This window comes from Typopeltis vanoorti, chromosome 19 (assembly GCF_054136105.1).
Source record: "Typopeltis vanoorti isolate ZY-2024b chromosome 19, IOZ_Tvanoo_1.0, whole genome shotgun sequence".
Lineage (NCBI taxonomy): Eukaryota > Metazoa > Arthropoda > Arachnida > Uropygi > Thelyphonidae > Typopeltis > Typopeltis vanoorti.
Genome location: NC_143567.1, coordinates 96,136,145 through 96,154,799, shown reverse-complemented (window position 1 = coordinate 96,154,799; position 18,655 = coordinate 96,136,145). Strand labels below are relative to the sequence as shown.

Here is an 18,655-nt window from a genome sequence, read left to right as displayed (position 1 = left end):
ACTAGTATTTATATATCATGTGCGTTCTCCTATCGATTTTTCTGAATAGTGAGATTAAAACCCCGAGTTTCTTCTGGAAGATAAAAAAAAATCCTAATGGCTTGCAGCAGTGATTGACAATTCTGGATTCGGTTAAAAAAAGTTGCTTTAGTTGGTAGCTACAACAGAACCTTAACTGTCTTCTACAGACCTCGTCCTCTGAGTGTCATCATAGCCTATACAGACTTGCCTTTTGGATATTATACTCACAATATAAAATGATGTTTTGTAAGTTCCTTCCCCTAACGTACTAACGTACATGCACAAAACCGATAAACCATTCGGCCTTTATAATTAACTATCTAACCTTTACGGTCTGGATACCAGAGTTCACCTTTAAATTCAGTTAAATTTTTTTTTTAGAAATTTCAGTCCTAAATTGCAATTTTATTTACATATATCTTTTGTCGAGTACTTACTGTCTTTGAATCTGATTTCTTCTTTGCTTCTGTTTAGCAAGATTTAAACGGGCAAAATTCGGTATCGTTATCTTTCCATCACTGAGTGTTTCATTCGAGCTAGATTTTTTTTTTTTTTTGGTTGTGTGTTCGTCTCTGCGTGAGTCACGCCTGGTAAGTCATGCATATTATTTGCATTGATACTCTGGCTTATGACACTCCTGAAACTGTCTTTGGGAAGAGAGAAAACAGGTGTTCGTGTTAACAGCAATGTTCACTTCCTACAGCATCCATATATAGTTCGCCCACCGATTTGAGGTCCCTCGAAACTACTGCGCATGTCAGAAAAAGGAGAATCCATTCCGATAATAGGGTAATCAGTCTGTCTTCTGGGATGTAATAATAAACAAACTGAGTTTGTTTATTATTACAGGTCGGAAAATTTAGCTTTTCTTTTACGAACATTGTTGTTTTTAAAGTGTAACTATTTTGCTTGTATAACAGTTGGAAAAATGTACGTAGAGTGTTAATACGTGCAAATACTACGTTCTACATAAAACAATGTCACTTCGCTCCATGATAAGTTTCCTTTTATTCTGGGACTTTTTAAAACAAAATCCGATTTCATGAAGTATTTTCCTTAAAGTTTCTCTTTTCCAAGGAAAATTAATTTTTTCTTTAAGCACAGGAATCAATTTCGGAACAGTTGGCACTCTTTTCTCGACCACGTAAAATTCGTGAATAGCTCTTCTTATAACGTCTACATCAAAATCATTCAAAGCTACGGTTTCGATGGTTTTCTTTCTCTGGCGCTTTTTTTTAGGAGATTTAAATTTTGGCTTACCTTCACCTTTTGATTTCCTACGAATTCTTTTAACAGTCGACCCCGATACGCCCGCAATTGCACTTGCATTTTATGACTTGAGAAAGGGGAACAAGAAGACGGCCTTCTGACGATTCTTTTTCGCAGAATGTCAGCACATTATTCAATATTCTTTTGCAAGAGCTACTGAAACGTGTAACAATAGAACTTGTTGACTGTACTGGATCCATCATACAAATTAATAATAAAAAAATAATGCAAAAAGAGAACAACAAAAATCAAGCTAGTACTAGTACAGCGACAGACAAGAAAGCACGCGATTTCGCATGTTGGCGACCAATTCGTACATCCTTCATTTCTTTCTCCCCTTCAGCATGAATCGACTATTCTTGGCACAAATCCAACAAGGGATCTAGAAATGGTGGGCGAACTATACCACCCCATACCTAACGGGTTCCAGTTAGTCGATCTGGCACATTTTAGGACTTTTTTTTTGTTAGAGTTGTGAAGCCAATAGACTTAAATCGATTTTTATTATAAACTCATCAGTTTAATGACTGTAATAGCGCAGCTGAAACAATAATTATTTCTCATAATTTTAATGCAAAATGTATTTGAAATTACACTTAAATAAAACAAAAAGACTTACCTCGTCCGTAGGCTCCAGACGTTTTCTCACCTTCTGTTGTCAGCAAGTAAAGAAAACAAAATTCATTTTAATCAATGTGCTGAATCTTGGAAAATCGTTAGCTATATTAATGAGTACAGGGATAATTTGTAATGCTCCACTTTCTGATACTAGATGGCGCATGCCGTAGAGTTATCATTTTTTTTCATTGAGATTTTTTCCCAGTGTCTTTATTTTTAATTATTTTCATTTAATTCATTTAATATATCATATTATTAGAGAAAATACATTTAAAACTGGTAGTAAAATAATAAAACTCTCATTATCATCTACGAATTTACGTGTGCATAGAATATTTGCAGCATATTTTATCTGTATTCTACAGTATATGTGAAAATCAGTGAAACGAGCTGAGAAAATGGGGGGAAAAGTATGAATATTTATTGCTTTTAAGTCACTTACTCGGAGGCATAGGGCTAAACACCTTATCCTCGATACGTTAGTGGTTAAATGTAGAAAAATCATCGATCGCAAGGTAAAAGAGGAGCCAAGAAATAATAATAAGAAGAGTCACTTACAAAAATGAAATGTTTTCTCATTTATCTTTAAATATATTGACAGGCTAACATTGCTAGTCAAAACTATAATAATGTATTCACCAGTGATTTTGATACCTAAAAAACCGTTCTTTGGATCTGATTTGTTTGGCATTTTTTTAATGTTGGGGACGGAAGTTATAATCATAGAGCATCTATGATTAGAATCGATGCGATCGATATATAATCGATATAGATCGCATCGGCCAACCGATTCTGATTGTTTTACATACTTCATCTTAGATGAGTGATAAGTTTACTTTACTGCAATTTAGAAGCGACTGCCTACCTAACATTTTGTTTTAATTATTAAGAATATAAATTCCCTTGAGAAATCCAAGCAATATCATAGCAGCAGGAACGACAATGCCACTAATTATTAAACATCAATGTCAGTAAAGTAGCCTTTCCAAATTGTAGTTAGCCTCTCGCTTACTCAGTATTTGATTCATTTTACGATATTTGTTAGTACTTTAAAGTGAGTTCTCGAGGAATGCTTAAGCGCCTATAGAGTTAATGTTTCATTCATGTGTACATGACAACAGTGCCATTCTAAATAGCTGGACTTCGATATTTTGAATATTTATTAAATTAATCGAGATGCTGTTTCAATTTTGACTTAAACTGGGGGAAACCCAGGTTCATTTACTAATTAAACTGGTAAACTTTGAATGAAAAAAAGTTATTCGAAATAATACAGCATTATTGGTTTCATACAATAGGGCGAAATTGTATTAATCTTTACAACAGGTAGTAATAATATCCAATCACGTGCAGTAATGATCAGCGATGCTACTGTTTAATAAACTAAGGACTAGAATTAAAGCTTCTTAATAGTCACAACATGCTAATCATTATGATAATTGAAAGTAATACAGTTAAAAACAAGAACAATGTGAAGACAATAATCTCCTGTACCCTTCTTTCCCCTAAAATATAAAAATTAGAAAAACATTTCACTTCTTACAAGGAGGGTGAACAGAAATTATACATAATAAGGTTTTAAAAAAAAGCATTCGTTTAATTTCCTTCTATGCAAACTTTTGGAAAAGTTACGAACTTTTGCTATTAACTAAATTACGTAGTATCAATTGACTTTTTTATTACCTACATTCAGACTTTTTCTCCCTCTGAAGCAGGAATCATTAGTATATTAGAGATTGGCCCCTGCAGCTCACGATGCGATTTGAATACCGAGTGTTTAGTGGTTGATGTAAATGAGACGAAAGGAAGTCTAATTATAGGCCGTTAACGTCACACAGCACGCCCGATAGAATGTGGCGGACTAAATACAAACATATTATGCTGTTATCATTATTACGTTTACTCGCACCTATGAAACCGATAGGGTTCTATAAAAGAGATCGCCAACGTGATAAAAAAATTTTTTTTTTAAATAGCCTAATCAAGCCTGAACTTGGGAAACTTGGTGATCAAATTACAAAGAATAACTAAAAGTTCATCTTTGCTTCAATCATGGTGCAGATTTGCGTTTCGTCAAATTCTGTGGAACAGATAGAATTTGGCTAAATATACCTACTGCTCCGTCGATGACTTGTTTCGTAGGTAGTTCTCGGTATTGAGACCACATATGAATATAAAGAGTTGATTAAAAATAAACAATTAAAAAATCCGACAAGTTTATCGCGTCGTAAAACTTACATCATCAGTGGGTATAGTACGCCCACAGATACGAGACCCCCTTCAACACTTCTGCGCATGTCAAAAGAAGGAGAATCCATTCCGATATTAGGGTAATCAATCCGTATTGTGCGATGAATGTTAATATTACACGCCGGAAAATTAACTTCTCTTTTATGACCATTGTAGTTATTAAAGTGGTAACTATTTTGCTTGTGTAACAGTTGGAAAATCTTATAATAGTCAAACATAATAGTACATAAAAGTTTTACAGAACAAAAGCTTATTGACAATTAATTACACATGTTAGATTAGATGGTTTTAATAACTTCACAGCTGTTAAAAAATTGAGAAACCAGAATACAAATGATATATTCGTTACTGTATGCGTGTTGGAACATTGCTAGTTGTTGTCACGTTCTGTGGCTCACGCGTGTTGTATCCTAGGTCCGTGACAGTTAAATATTTGATGAAGGCAGACCACACTTGATATAAAATCAAGCCTTGATGTTTATTACACTGTGTACGGATCCAAAGCATTTGTGCGGCTTCTTTAAATTTTCTTGTGATACAGTTAATATCAATATATGACATGTTTGTCTGTTGTCAGAGTACTTGATGGTCAGTAGTGGCTGTGTGGAATGGAAACTTGATTTGTGCTCCCTTCTTTTTTCGACGTCCTTTACATGTTCAGACATACGGATCTCTCCCGATCTTCCTGTCTAGCCTACATAACAAATGCTACAAGAACAATGAATCGCATACCCTGGTTTTTCATGGGGTGATGTGATGGTTCTGGTGGATGTAGGAATGTTGATATTTTTATTAAAGATAGAAAAGCCACTTTAGTTGTACTCACGGAACAACATAGCCACTTTGTCCGTGACATTTTTGATGTATGGCAGTGTGATTGTATTCTTGAAATCTTGTTTAGGTAAGGGAGTTGCAGGAGCTGTATTAAGATTTTTTTTTTTGATCGTCTTGGTTTAAAAACCATTAAGTGCGAGGTTCTGTGCCAGGTAGTGTAATTCTTCATTGCTTTTAATCGGTGTGCTAGATATATTGTATACCCTGTCTCGCAAAATTTTAATTATGCATATTTTTTTGCAATGGATAGTATTATGAAGCGGATTTAAAGATCTTCCCGTTGTAGTGGGTTTTCTGTATACGAAGTTCAACTTAACCTCGCATTTTTTTTTAATCATTGATTTCATAGGGCACTGCCCAGAATTGTCGACATCCTCCAGAAGACCTAACGATGCCTCCTTAGCACAGTCAGAAGAACATGTGTTCTACTGTTAGTAAGAACCTTTCATACTCGTTATGTAGACGAGTTATTTATTATAGATGGTCTGATATAGATGCTGCAGAGGTTTTTTTTTCTGGACTCTCAGGATTTAGACAGTAGACAGATTGAAGAACACACAATTGATAGAATTAATACACGTGACTTATTGGGTCGGCTGATTCGTCATTAATACTGAAACAATCAACCTATTTAACCTTATTGACATGAAAACGACTCAAATAAAATGCATTTTTCAAATGCAATGGACTAAGAACTAGCCTATTGCAAACGTGAATGAGAACAGGGTCCTTATTTATTTCCTTTATATAGACTTGTTATGCTCGATGAGCTAAGGTTTCCGTTTCAGACGTTAATTTTTTAACAACTACTGGTTTGTAAGTGAAAGCTAAGTAATTTCCCGTACACACAGGGCATGAAGAAATAAAGAAAAGCAGGGTTTTCTTCATTCTTAGAAGAGACGAAATTGCTCACATGCATTTTATAACACGATCAGTAGAGAGAGAACAAAGGCTGATTCTAGGTCACATAAATAAGTGACTGCTTATGCCGAAATCTACTACACCAAAGGGAAAAGTTTAGTGAAAGTTGTGTTTGCGCATACAAGATTAACGTAGTCACCGAATATTATCTAAAAAAATGAAACTTTATTTATATAGACCATCCAGAAAGAATGACCTAGGCGGACAGGTAGATGGGGAAAAAGAAATAGCCAACACTTTGAACTTCTTAAAGATTTCAAACAGGTAATATTACAAGTAGAATACATTTAGAATACAAATAACAAACAACAATTACAAATAAAATATACAAGTAAAGAATATCAATTTCAAACAATGATCTCATGTTTATAAATGATTCATTTGACTAGCTATATAAAAGCACGTTTTCTGTTAGTAGCATATATTGCCTTTTATTATACATTGCGTGTTCTTGGGATGCATTTTGATCCTCTCTGGAATGTCGTTCGCTAAGATTAAAAGTTGTTAGAAGATTCTTTGAGTTGGTCTAGTAGCGGCAGAAATTGTTTAATAATTTGGACCCTAGCGAAAGCGTAGTTATTTAAGCATGCTTCGTTCTTTATTACTGGCTGTTGGAACGTTGACTTAAAAATTCTTATTTTCTGCTTGCTCAACCGATTAACATTACGTGACACACACAGACATCCCATTCAACAAACCAAAAGGCGCTTTTAGCGGGTTATATATATCGAATTAATGACAGGAAATAACGATTTTTCTGGAATATTCCATTTGATTAATATGTGATAAACCTTGTTCTTAAATAAGCATTGTCCAGTTAAAAAAAATGGTCTTTTTGTGGTCTTTTTGTAATTTGTAATCGTATGGAGTCCTAAAATGCTTAGTAATTTAAGGAAAGTTCGCTTCAGTTTAAAAGTTTACTGATACGCTTTTTCTGTTGGAAAAAGCCTATCATTGAAAGGAAATTCACATTTACTTGATCAACTCTTCCAATCTTGGAAGAGTTGATCAAGTAAATGTGAATAATACTGTAGTGCTCCAGCTGGAGTTGAATGTTCTAGATTTTTCTGTATAAGGAGTGGAGATGCAGCTTTGCGTCTAAGTGAAGCTATTCATTTTATTTAATTCACCATTATAATTTAGGGAATAGTTTCTATTAGAGTTCTTTTCAGGCTTTCAGCAACAATTACTATTGGGGATATGGTCTCCCCATGTATACCTAATATTAATCAAAGCTGTTGATGTTAACTGCACGTTCAGTAGTATGTTCATTTTCTGCGAATCATGTGCAAATATGACTTTACTAATGAATTTGTACACACACAAATTTTTGTTTTTAGTGGTGAATTTGAATTTCCAACAAGCAGTTAGACTTATATGAACTTGAAAAGTTTCGTGCTTGCTTTTCAGTATGTCATAGTATCGATGTAGCAACCAAGGCTGAAAATTACTTCAAAAATATGATTATTTAGCTTAATATTTCCTTCTATTTTATATTTCTACACCATCTATACTCTTTTTGTGGAATAAGCTACATTTCCGGATTTTCTTACCATTCATATTATAGGCTTACGCTGCATAAAATAGTTCCTTAATTTTTTTACGTTATCACATCATGTGGTACTTTGTATATAATTATTATACTACTTCCTTACTTGCAGTACGGCCTGTGGCATATTTCTTTACTTCCAAGGTAACCTGGAAAAGAGTATAGGTGGTTTGAGCAAGTTTGAATGAGGCTCAAAGTATGTAGATTAGTCTTCTTATTCATCTCCTTTTCATCAGTAGGGCTGGATGAAATTATGTCACGTTGGACACTGGAGATGATTCTTTAAACGCTTTTGAGTTAAAACGGTAATCAACGTGGAGCATTTCAGTTTGTTGCCATTCTGCTTTTTTTTTTTTTTTTATTTATTTTTTTTTTTATCTGCTGTATGTACTGCCAGTCTAATCTATGCTTTCTTTCGTTCTCAACGTCCTTGAAGTGATCCGATCGACGTATCTCACCAGATCTGCCCAGTCTGTCCTGTCTAGTGTAGACCATAATCGCCACTTAGAAAACTTGTAATGGTTTTCTAAGTGGCGTATATCGAAGAATTACTAATTCTTTGTATTCTTTTTTTTTGGTAATTAAATTTGAATGCCTATTTGAATATAGATAATAACACAACAATTATCACAAACAATGAAGATGGTGATATAATATTTTTATTTTTGATTAATATTTGGCTGCTTTTAGATGCGACATAATTAGGAAATGAGAACAAATTTGACATATTTGCAAATATGTCAAAATGGAGTGGAGAGTGATGTTTTTTTTTGAAAAAACAAATACTGGTATCAAACTTTAGTTCAACTACACAGTTTTACTAACATTCAAAGCTGAAGATTCACTTTCTGCTGTTTAGTACTTCGCGGGTCCTTGCCTTTATTACAGCTTAGCATATTCGGGGCCTTGACAAAATCAATTTCCTGATGATGCAACTGTCAGTTCATGGTTCCATACCCTTATAATTGCTTCTTGGAGCTCCTAAAGTGTTTTCGTCTTATTCTTGTGTATTTCAGTCTCCATTTGTTACCACAATTTCTCAATGAGGTTGAGATCTGGGCTATTTCCTGGCCAAGGTAATCGCTGGATCGAGTGTTCATTGAGTCACTTAAGTTGCAACAAAAACTAAAGCTTTTTATGTACTTAACTAAATTCGTATGGGACATTTTAGAGTTATAATAGCATTACTTACACTTTTTGCCCTATGACAAAGGTAGAGTCATCCTAAAAGATATAGTTCGTCGTTACGGTAAAGTGGTCTCCGATAATAGGCAGCAATTATTCTAAACGTTTCTGGTCCACTTCTACATTCATTGAACCTTTTGTGAAATGCACGCGACCAACACCATGATACGACATGTAGTCCCAGATCATCTGACTGGCTGAGAATTTCACTGTTGACACAAGATAGTCAGGGTTCAATTTTCCCTCTGATCGTCTTCGAACTGTCTGTCTACCGTGGCCGCCCTGCAGGTTAAACTTTTTCTTCTCAGAAACAGTTACTCTTTTCCACTGATCAGGAATCCATTTGGGCATACTCTTTGCACCAGTTTAACCGAGCTGATCTCATTTTTTTGGTTAACACGGGCTTCTTTTTAGGGCACCTGGCTATCAGTCTCTGTCGAATGAGTTCTCCTGAGTTACAGAGCTTGCCACAACTCCCTTTTTTTCTCCCTAATCCCGTTCTCCAGAGGACGCACAGCGATTTCTGAGGCAAAGCCGCTTTAGAACTCAAGCTTGGATATATATATATATGCTGAAAAAAAATATTATTCCATACATTTTTATGGAATAAAGCAAAAAAAAACATCAGTTCTAATGTGTGGCCTGGTGTATTCATTGCTTACGACAGATCCCGATGAGTGATTCTCTGCAAACAAAAGACCGATAGCTTCATTAAGTGATCTCGGTGAACTCTTGCCTTACGAGACTTATATTGTATTCTTTCACTGGTCGATAGCAAATGAAAGGCCTATCTGCAGAGAAAAACAGAGGTCAAGCAACTGACTTAACATTATTATCTGGTAGACGTCGTGGAGCCTGTTATGTTCACCGTTTTCTAAAAGACTGAGATGCTCTTCTTTAGGATGCTGTCATTGTTTAATTAGGTCTGAGCGTGGCTTTGCTCACATGAAGGTTGTCTTGTTCCTTACTTAGAGTGTAGCTTTGATCGTAATGGATCGCAACAGATTTTTTTTTTCTTCCTTTGTTGAATTATTTATTTTACTAGATCTCTGCATTATTGTTTTTTTAGTCGCCAAAATTTCTCCGAAAATAAATTGCTTGGTGAAAGAGAAGATGTTATAAAGGGTTAAATCATACATGAATACCAACGTTTGTCAGAAATTGTATTAGGTAGTTTGTAACACTCAGCCGAGATATAAATTGATATCCAGCAACACAATAAAGCGAAGTATTAATTCGATATTCTCACTAGGCGTGCAATTATGTTCTGAATCATTCATATGGGCAAACAACTGCGAAAATCTTCACTTAGTAATGAAACTTTTCGATTTTCTCTGCATTCATCCTTCCCTCACAATTTATAAACTAATACTATTAAAATATAATAACGGTTAAAATAAATAACCTTCGATGAATTAATTTAATATAAAACTAAAAATTAAATTCTGCCCCTACATAAACAATTAAACCAAAATGATAGATTACCAAAATCGGTGATTTGTCATTTTTGACAGCAACCATTATCGAAGGTTGTTGAAAATGTAAAACTTTTAAGTGCAAGTTAAGATTGTTTACAAGTAGATTGGAAGTTATCATAAATTAATTTAACAAGCTTATGCTAGCGAAGTACAAAACTAAGAGTATGCATTTGTTATGAATAATGGAAAAGTTCAAGTTAAGATGATTGAAGATCCATATATTCTGTAATCGTGTCCGTACGCTAATATTCTTACTCTTTTGCATAACTTATACGAGAATATTTGGATTTCATCTTCCTTATGAAAAACGTGTTTACATACAAAGTGAGCAATTTTAAATAGGTGAATTTTAAAAATTCACTTGTACGCGTACGTTCAAATCCATTCGGCGGTCTAAAGATTTTTTTTTTCTTTCATTAAGGCAAAATTGGTCATACACGAAGCGGTAGTTTTCTGTTTTCTTTTCCTACTCGCAAAACAGGAAAATTAATTCCTCAACTACCAGGTATACTCAACTGCCAGGTTAACAGTTACACTGAGATACTTTTAAAAGGGAAATTCAGAACTATAATCAAATTCTTCCTACTGATTTCAAAAATCTACTATTTTTTTTATATAACTTCTATCAACAGATTGTAATTCTGTGGTACATTGCTGGGCTAAAGTTTTATTAATATTTTACACAGTGGCAGCTCGTGGCTTGAAATCGTGAGGGTGCTGCAACTTTCGAAATATACATACACACTGTAAGTACAGTGTATACGTGTTTCGATGAAATATCAATATTATGGTAAAAATTAAAAAAAAATTAAACATGAAAAAATATTGTCTATTATCGATAAAATTATCGATAAACACAGTGCTGCTAGCGTCCTTCGCCCTCCTAAGTGCTACAAGATGGATTTTTATTCTTTTTTATACAAAATAAGAGAATTGGATAGGATTGTTGATGGTAAAATTAAATATTACAAGCAAATATAAATAAATTAATAAAGATATTTATATATCGAGAAAAATTGGAGGTGCTGCAGTTTCGCAGTGCCTATGCACGAGCCGCTCCTGATTTTACACAATCTGGCCACCCAAGCCTGTTGATCTTTGGGTAAAAATACTTCAGACATCATTCAGTTTTTTTTCATCTTCTTTTCATCATGCAAACACAAAAAAGTGTTGTCAGATAACTGAGTTATTAGCGTGGCTTATTTTACTTAATACGTTTGCTCGCATTGAAATATTTCCTTCATTAATACAATTGGATTGCCTTTCGTTATGCAAAATGAAGCGGAACTGGAACATTTCCTTTTAATTATGTTCTGTTACACTGTAAATGTCTTCTTGCACACTGGAATTCATTTCCTTTTCCACTGAAGAAATATTTCCACTTTACATAACACATGCATTGACACACAAAATGTCCAACGAATGTCTTAAATATTTGGAAAACATGAGCCTCTCTTTTTTTACCAGTTTTAGGCATTCATTAACAAAAGGCATTACACACACACACACACACACACGCAAAGATCAGTAAAGATTTCAGAAACCTTTATCTGCACACCACGTACCTTAATTAGTATACCCTTGGCAGCTGAAAAATTGAACAATAAATTTACTATAAATGGATATGTTTGCACCGTGGAGGCAAGCTAGCATTTTTCTGCTATAAATTGTGATTTACTCTTCGCCGTCCCCATCCCCCCCCCACTCTTGGGTGAAACACTCAGTGAACATATTAACATCTTTCCTTAACAGAACGCCCTAAGGCAGCCTCTTACAAAAACTGTATATTGAATTACGCCGTTTACTCTTCTGATTTATAAAATAATATAAATAAAAGAAATAAAAGCATCAGGAGTCTTGGAATATTATTAATTCATATGAGATCTAACCCTAAAAAAGTCAGAAAAACTGAATTATGATGGGAGGAACCTTGAAAATCTGTGTAAGAACGACAATGTTAGTAACTGTGTTAATGATGAGAATGGTTATTATTATTATGGAAATGATTATGAAGAGAGGACAATTCTAACTTCCCATCTTGACCTACAAAGCATGTGTAAAGATGTCTGCATAAGTAACGAACTATAGAAGAACAGACATCTGCAAGTTGTCCAATTGTGTCACGCAGACCACAGACAAGAGTATCCAAAAAAAGCATGCAGGTAGCTTACATTTATACACGAATGCTAGGAGTAACAGAAACAAAGGAGTTGAGAGTGTTAGCTGGTTAATATATTGGGAGCTCGTATTGTAGGCATCAATGAAACCTGGCTATTTGATAACTACGAAATCGCATGAGAAGAATGAAACTGAATTTATTGAGCTATTGCGAGACAACGTCCTCAAGTAACATGTGACAGAAGGAACTCGTGGTCAAAGAGTGTGAGATCTGATTATAATGTCAGAAGAGGTTTCAGTTAAAGACTTAACTCTTCTGCTTCCGGTTTCTGCCAGTGATCACGTGGTACTCACTTTGGAAGTGGGCAAGTTTATGAGTTCCATTCAGAAAAGATTACATGCTGAACTTCAAAGCAGGAAATTATGACCAACTGAGGAGTATGCTGGACTCTGGGCAATGGTATCAGTTGTGCTGAGAAGAATATCGACAGTGCATGGGAAGCATTTAAACAATACATAATGCGATATCAGAATGTGTCACGAGAGTTCAAAGAATAAATATGGAAGGAGTCAAATGGACGCGTAATCGTATTAAGCAAGAGATTCGTAAGAAAAAGATTATGTCGAAGGAATATGCATAAGGATGATGCGCATTATGAAACTCATAAGCATCAGGCCAGAAGAGTCACTACTGCTTAACAAAAAGCAAAGTCTGAGTATGAAAAAAAAACTGGTTCTATCGTAATGCTGCAAGTAAAAGAAAGAATGAATTTACAAGAATAATTCTACTGAAAGCAGATGGTATGCAGGTAACTGATGCAGAAGAGATTGTTCAACTAAAGTAGCTATTTTGTTAAAATCTATCATCCTGGTATATGTCAAATTGAACTCGCCTCTTCACTGTATGAAGAAACTCATGTATATAAGAATAAGAATTCTGCAGTTGCACAAACTGAATAAGAATTCTGCAATAGGAACTGATGGGATATCAGCACAGATGTTAAAAGAGTGTTCAGCTGAACTGGCTGTTTCTTTGACCAAGTTATATAATTTGAGTCTCAGAACAGGTAAGATTCCACAGGAGTGGAAAGAATTTGTGGTAATCCCATTGCACAAGGGTAGTGCAAAGACCGATATATATATATACGACTATCGACAAATCAATATCTTATTATTGGCGCATTTTACTTCTGAGATTTCAGTATCTCAGCAGTGAAAGTTTTGGAAAAGTTGTTTAGGGATCGCATTCAGAAATGGGTTGACAGAGAATCTGTACTTTGCATGGGTTTACTAAAGGAAGGTCGTGTTTTATCAACTTGCTCACATTCTGCAATAATGTTACCACTGAGGTAGACAAGGGCAATGGATACAGCATGATACTTTTGAATTTTGCTAAGTATTTTTTTTCGAATACAGCATGGAAGACTGTTGCATAGATTGGATTATAAACTATTCGCATGGATAAGAGAACGACTGACTGGCATATCAAAAGTCATATGTGGGGGTGAGGTGAGAGGAATGTACAAGATTCAAAGTAACCAGTGTTGGTGATGTGTGTGCATAAACGATCAGTGCTTGGTGGCCCACTGTCATTCAGTCTGTACATTAATGAGGTGAGAGGAATGTGTGTGTGTGTGTGTGTGTGTGTGTGTGTGTGTGTGTGTGTGTGTGTGTGTGTGTGTGTGTGTGTGTGTGTGTGTGTGTGTGTGTGTGTGTGTGTGTGTGTGTGTGTGTGTGTCATACAAATGTGTGTTTATATATCATCTGCTAGTTATTAATAGCTGAAGCCGATTTAATTTACGCTTGCTTTGCGAGCAGCTTGACGATTGGGATCGTAATTGATAAAGAGAAGATGGGTTATGGTGATTGGTAAGACCTAAATGTTGGGAGAGATTTGATATGCTACAAACAGCTATTTGCTGATTATGCAAAGATAGGAAGGGTAATCAGGAGTGCTGACGATGATATGCAGTAATCGCAGAATGTTTTAAATAGGCTGGAATTGTGGGCTTGTGAAAATCACTATCCGTTCAATGTCTAATGTAAGGTCTAATCACTGAAGCTAAAACCTCCTAGGGATCTAGGAGGTTTTAATAGACATGAGGAAGTTCAAACGTTAAATAGCAAAGATTGTAAATACAAATCATAGAATAATTGCAATACTGAAACGAATCTTGATATGTAAAGATAAGGAAGTCATTTTATCTCTTTACAAGACCTTGAGAGGACCTCACTTGGACTGCTGCGCGCAGGTCTGGTCTCTTCGTTTCCTTTGTGATTCTGATATACTGGAGAGAGAGCAAAACAGATTGCTTAAAATGATATCAGGATTGTTGAATACTGATTATGAAGACAGATTGAGAATTTGTAGACTGCAGATACTAGGAAACAGGAGAAAGAGGGGTGATAGGATTGAGACTTACACACTTCTGAAAGGGTCATGCAGAATTTCAGTAGATGGGATTTTTTATTTTATGGAGGGTGGGGAAAAGACACGAGGACATCCTTGGAAGTTGAGAATGAATGCCGTCAAGAAGGGGATGAGAGCTAGTTTTTTTTTTTTCTCCCATACAGCAGTGTGTGATTGGAATGGATTGCCATTGGATGTTGTGAGTGCAAGCAGTGTGAATGAATTCAAGAATAAGTAAGATAGCTGGTGTGTGTGTGTGTGTGTGTGTCCTCCCGTGATGAGTTCCTGACTACCTGGAGTCTCTTAATAATAATAATAATAATAATAATAATAATAATAATAATAATAATAATAATAATAATAACAACAGGAACATCCCGATCGTTTTCTTATTGATAACAAATTTCTTGTTTTCAACTTTTTTTGGCGAAATTTTTCAGCATTTTGGCCAATTAATTACTACCGTGTTGATTATTATGTGATGCTTTGTTTTCACAGACTTCAGTTTAAATAGAAGAAACTGCTTTCGCGCATTACATACAATATGTTACAATATAAATGGTGTTCTAAAATCCAGCGCGGAATAGCTCTGAACCGTGTCTCAATTATTTTTGGAGTCGTGGCGGTGGGATGGAAGTTGTTTCTGTTTACTTATTTCTAGCTAGGTTGCAATAAATGTTTATAGATTTCATTTTTAAAGTTATTACTTCTTTTTAGTCGGTTTAGATTATTTTGTTAAATCAATTAGTATAAAGTGAATGACCAATTAATGTGTTTGTGTGTGTGTGTGTGTGTGTGTGTGTGTGTGTGTGTGTGTGTGTGTGTGTGTGTGTGTGTGTGTGTGTGTGTGTGTGTGTGTGTGTGTGTGTGTGTGTGGAGAAAAAGAAGTACCATTGAATTAAAAGTAGGCTATGAAGCAGTTTGCTGTATTTATTCTAACAAAAGTTTAATATGAACATTTTTATTATCCACCTTAAATGTCAAGCGATATCAGCTCAGTGTAGAATACCATCCGGATATTAGGAGGGAAGGATACGTATTTCTTTTGCAGGAAGTTAATTGGAAGAATTGTTTGCAAATTGTTTACGTCAATTGTTTACGAATTGTTTTCATTGGTGATTTAAAGATTGCTCACTAGTATAGTTTTACTTTGTTTTTCTAGTGAAATTCTGGTGCTCAGACTGACAGCGCGGTAATTTGAATGTTTTCAGATTGTGGTCTGCGTTATTCAAAGTAGGATGTCACTAATTGTTTCTCTGTACATACTTTTGGCTTCTTTGGTAAGAAGCCAAATGTACTTGGCCTCTTTATGTACGAAGTCTAGTTTCATAAGTGTGTATATATATATATATATATATCCTACATGAAGCCCTACAATAGAGGGACAAGACTGCTTTGATTACTGAGTACAAGCACTAGATCGATGATGACTGTTGAGATACGTGACTGAACTTTTTCAGTAGTAACATTGTTCTGAAGATTCGTCGGGAACAAAGTTGCTTTTATTGAGGTAGTGTTTGACATGTTTGTCATACAAATGAGTATTGATAGGCTGTGGTCCATCAAACTCTTGGAAATGATTCCGAAGTGATTGAAATGCTAAGCCATGTTTAGCATTTCATTCAGATACCTCAAGAAAAGCATCTAAAATGCTTTTAAGGCAAAGAAGATTTACGGGTGACAGCTTGGCAGGCACTTTTCACTGTACTTGTTTCTGAATGATTTTATAAGTGTGGCTACTCGTAATGGTATGTTTAATTTTTTCGTGTATTTTATAAAATGTGCGTAATTTTATAAATTGATAAAATTCTTTATCAATGAAATGAAATTATATTTTATACAGTATACGTTAAAAAATATCATGAAATGACATGTATAAACTGATATTTTATCACATGTTCTCTATTGCTAACACTGCATACAAATTCCAAATTTCCTCCCCAGCCTTAGACCTTTCTCGCAATGTACCCAAAATTTCAATAAAATTTTGCGATGCAGAGACAAAGATAAGTTAACTGATGACCTCTCCTACACAACACACTCATCCTATTATTTCAGAAAACGATCTCCTTCTATCCTATATCTATTCTATAGGTATTCAATAGGAGAGGATAATAAGTTCTATGAATTTATTATCCTTTCTCTTCTTTTAAGCCTAGAAAATACTCGAAACAGCTGGTTAAAATCCCCTCAAAACGCAACTACAAACCCATTAAATCGGTTTTTTTCCTGCACTTTCTTTCGACCTATGTCTGTTCTCTGGGACCTTCCTCATTGAATATTTGCATTGCCCAAGACGGGTTGAGCCCTCCTGATGAGGGATTAAGTATGTATTTTATGACTGTAGATCCGCGTGTGTTCACCGGTCGGTTTGCCTGTTCTGAGGGACGAAAAACCCGAGTTTCCGGGTGAAAAAACCCTCTACCTCCGTATGAAATACGCAGGTAGAGGATTTTTAATTTCGACTAACTCACCTTTACTCGAAAGAGACCAGACAAAGGTTCCTCACGTCATGGACGGGAATCTAACCCAGGTCTTTCTTACCAAAGGGTTTCGTCTATACCGACTAAGATATCGAGGCTCTTCTAGCTATGAAACCAAATACAGCTATCAGTCCAAAATTCCATACGCGAAAACAGAATCATGCAAAACATTCTGTACTGTTTCAATCGTATCTAATTCTTAGAAATGTATATATAAATTGTAAGAAAGCAAGAATACGGCAACACATATATTACCAACTATCAAGAAAACAGACTGGTCTTACACTAAAAATTTAGCAGAAACTGCAGTTATTATGATAAACAAGTTTATTCCTGAGGACGACGAATCAACAGATGAAGAAATCCACAAACTTACAAACAAAGAATCGAAACAGACATAAATACTCCTGACGACGATTTATGTACAACTAATGAAATTGAGTCGACATTAAGATCGATGGATTCAAGAACTCCTGGAGATGACGGAATAACCAGCAATATACTTCTGAGAGCGTTTGTCGAATTCTCCGAATTCATAACGACAATTCACAACGAATGCCTAAAAAGAGGACGATTTCCTTTATTATGGAAACGCTCTAAAATTATACCCATAATGAAAACAGGAAAGAAACATCTGACGAAAATAGCAAAGAAAGGCCAATCAGTCACATAAATGTTGCTGGTAAAGTACTAGAAAAACTTCTGATAAAGCGAATAATGCACTTTGTGTACTCAAGAGACCAATTAAGCAGCAATCGGTTTGCATTTAGACCTCAATCAAGCACGGCAGACGCAATTATGGAGGTCTACAGCAAAAAAAAAAATCATACTACCGCTCTCACTCGATGTTCACTGAGCCTTCGATGGTGCGTGGTGGCCAGCCATAATTAATCCATTAAGAGATTTCAAATGTCCAAAAAACCTACTCTACCTTACAAAAATTATTTTACAGACAGAAGAGCAACCCTGACGTTTAAAACAACAACTATAAATTAAAGAAGTCAAACGAGGCTGTCCACAAGGAACATCCAGTCCAACTCGCTTCCTTTCACTACTGAAACAAAAGTCATAGCTTTCGCCGATGATTCGGGAAGGGTATGCAGTTAGAAGTAACGGCCAATGAAGAACTCTTTAAAATTGCAGAGGGGGGGACACGCGAGAAGAAAGTTACCTTCAATAGCACCGTCTAAAGCAGCGCTTCCGAAACTGTGTGCCGCGGCCCCCTTTGGGAGCCGTTAGTTTTGTTGAGGGGGGGGTGATATAATGAAAACAAATTTAAAATGTTTTAAGACGAAGTGTGCCACGTCAAATGTGTATGTAAGATGCTAAAAATGCACTATTTGCATTTCAGTTTTGCAATATTTTCTGTGTATGTTTTGTATTGAATATAAAGACAATAAATATTATAATAATATATGTCTATATTACGATTTGTTTACGAGGGGGCCATGAAATATTTTAATTTTTCCAAAGGGGGCGCTGATATCCTGAAGTTTGGGAAGCACTGGTCTAAAGTGCT

At 35.3% G+C, this 18,655-nt stretch overlaps 1 protein-coding gene across 1 annotated transcript in view; it reads right to left on the bottom strand.

Moving 5' to 3' along the window:
• LOC150096376 (uncharacterized) overlaps positions 1–18,655 on the bottom strand; it is a 192,795-nt gene that overhangs the window by 99,362 nt on the left and 74,778 nt on the right. The window contains exon 2 of the mRNA XM_090409046.1: positions 1,910–1,942. Within this exon, the coding sequence (XP_090265172.1) occupies positions 1,910–1,942 (33 nt within the window). The remainder of the gene's footprint in view (positions 1–1,909; positions 1,943–18,655) is intronic.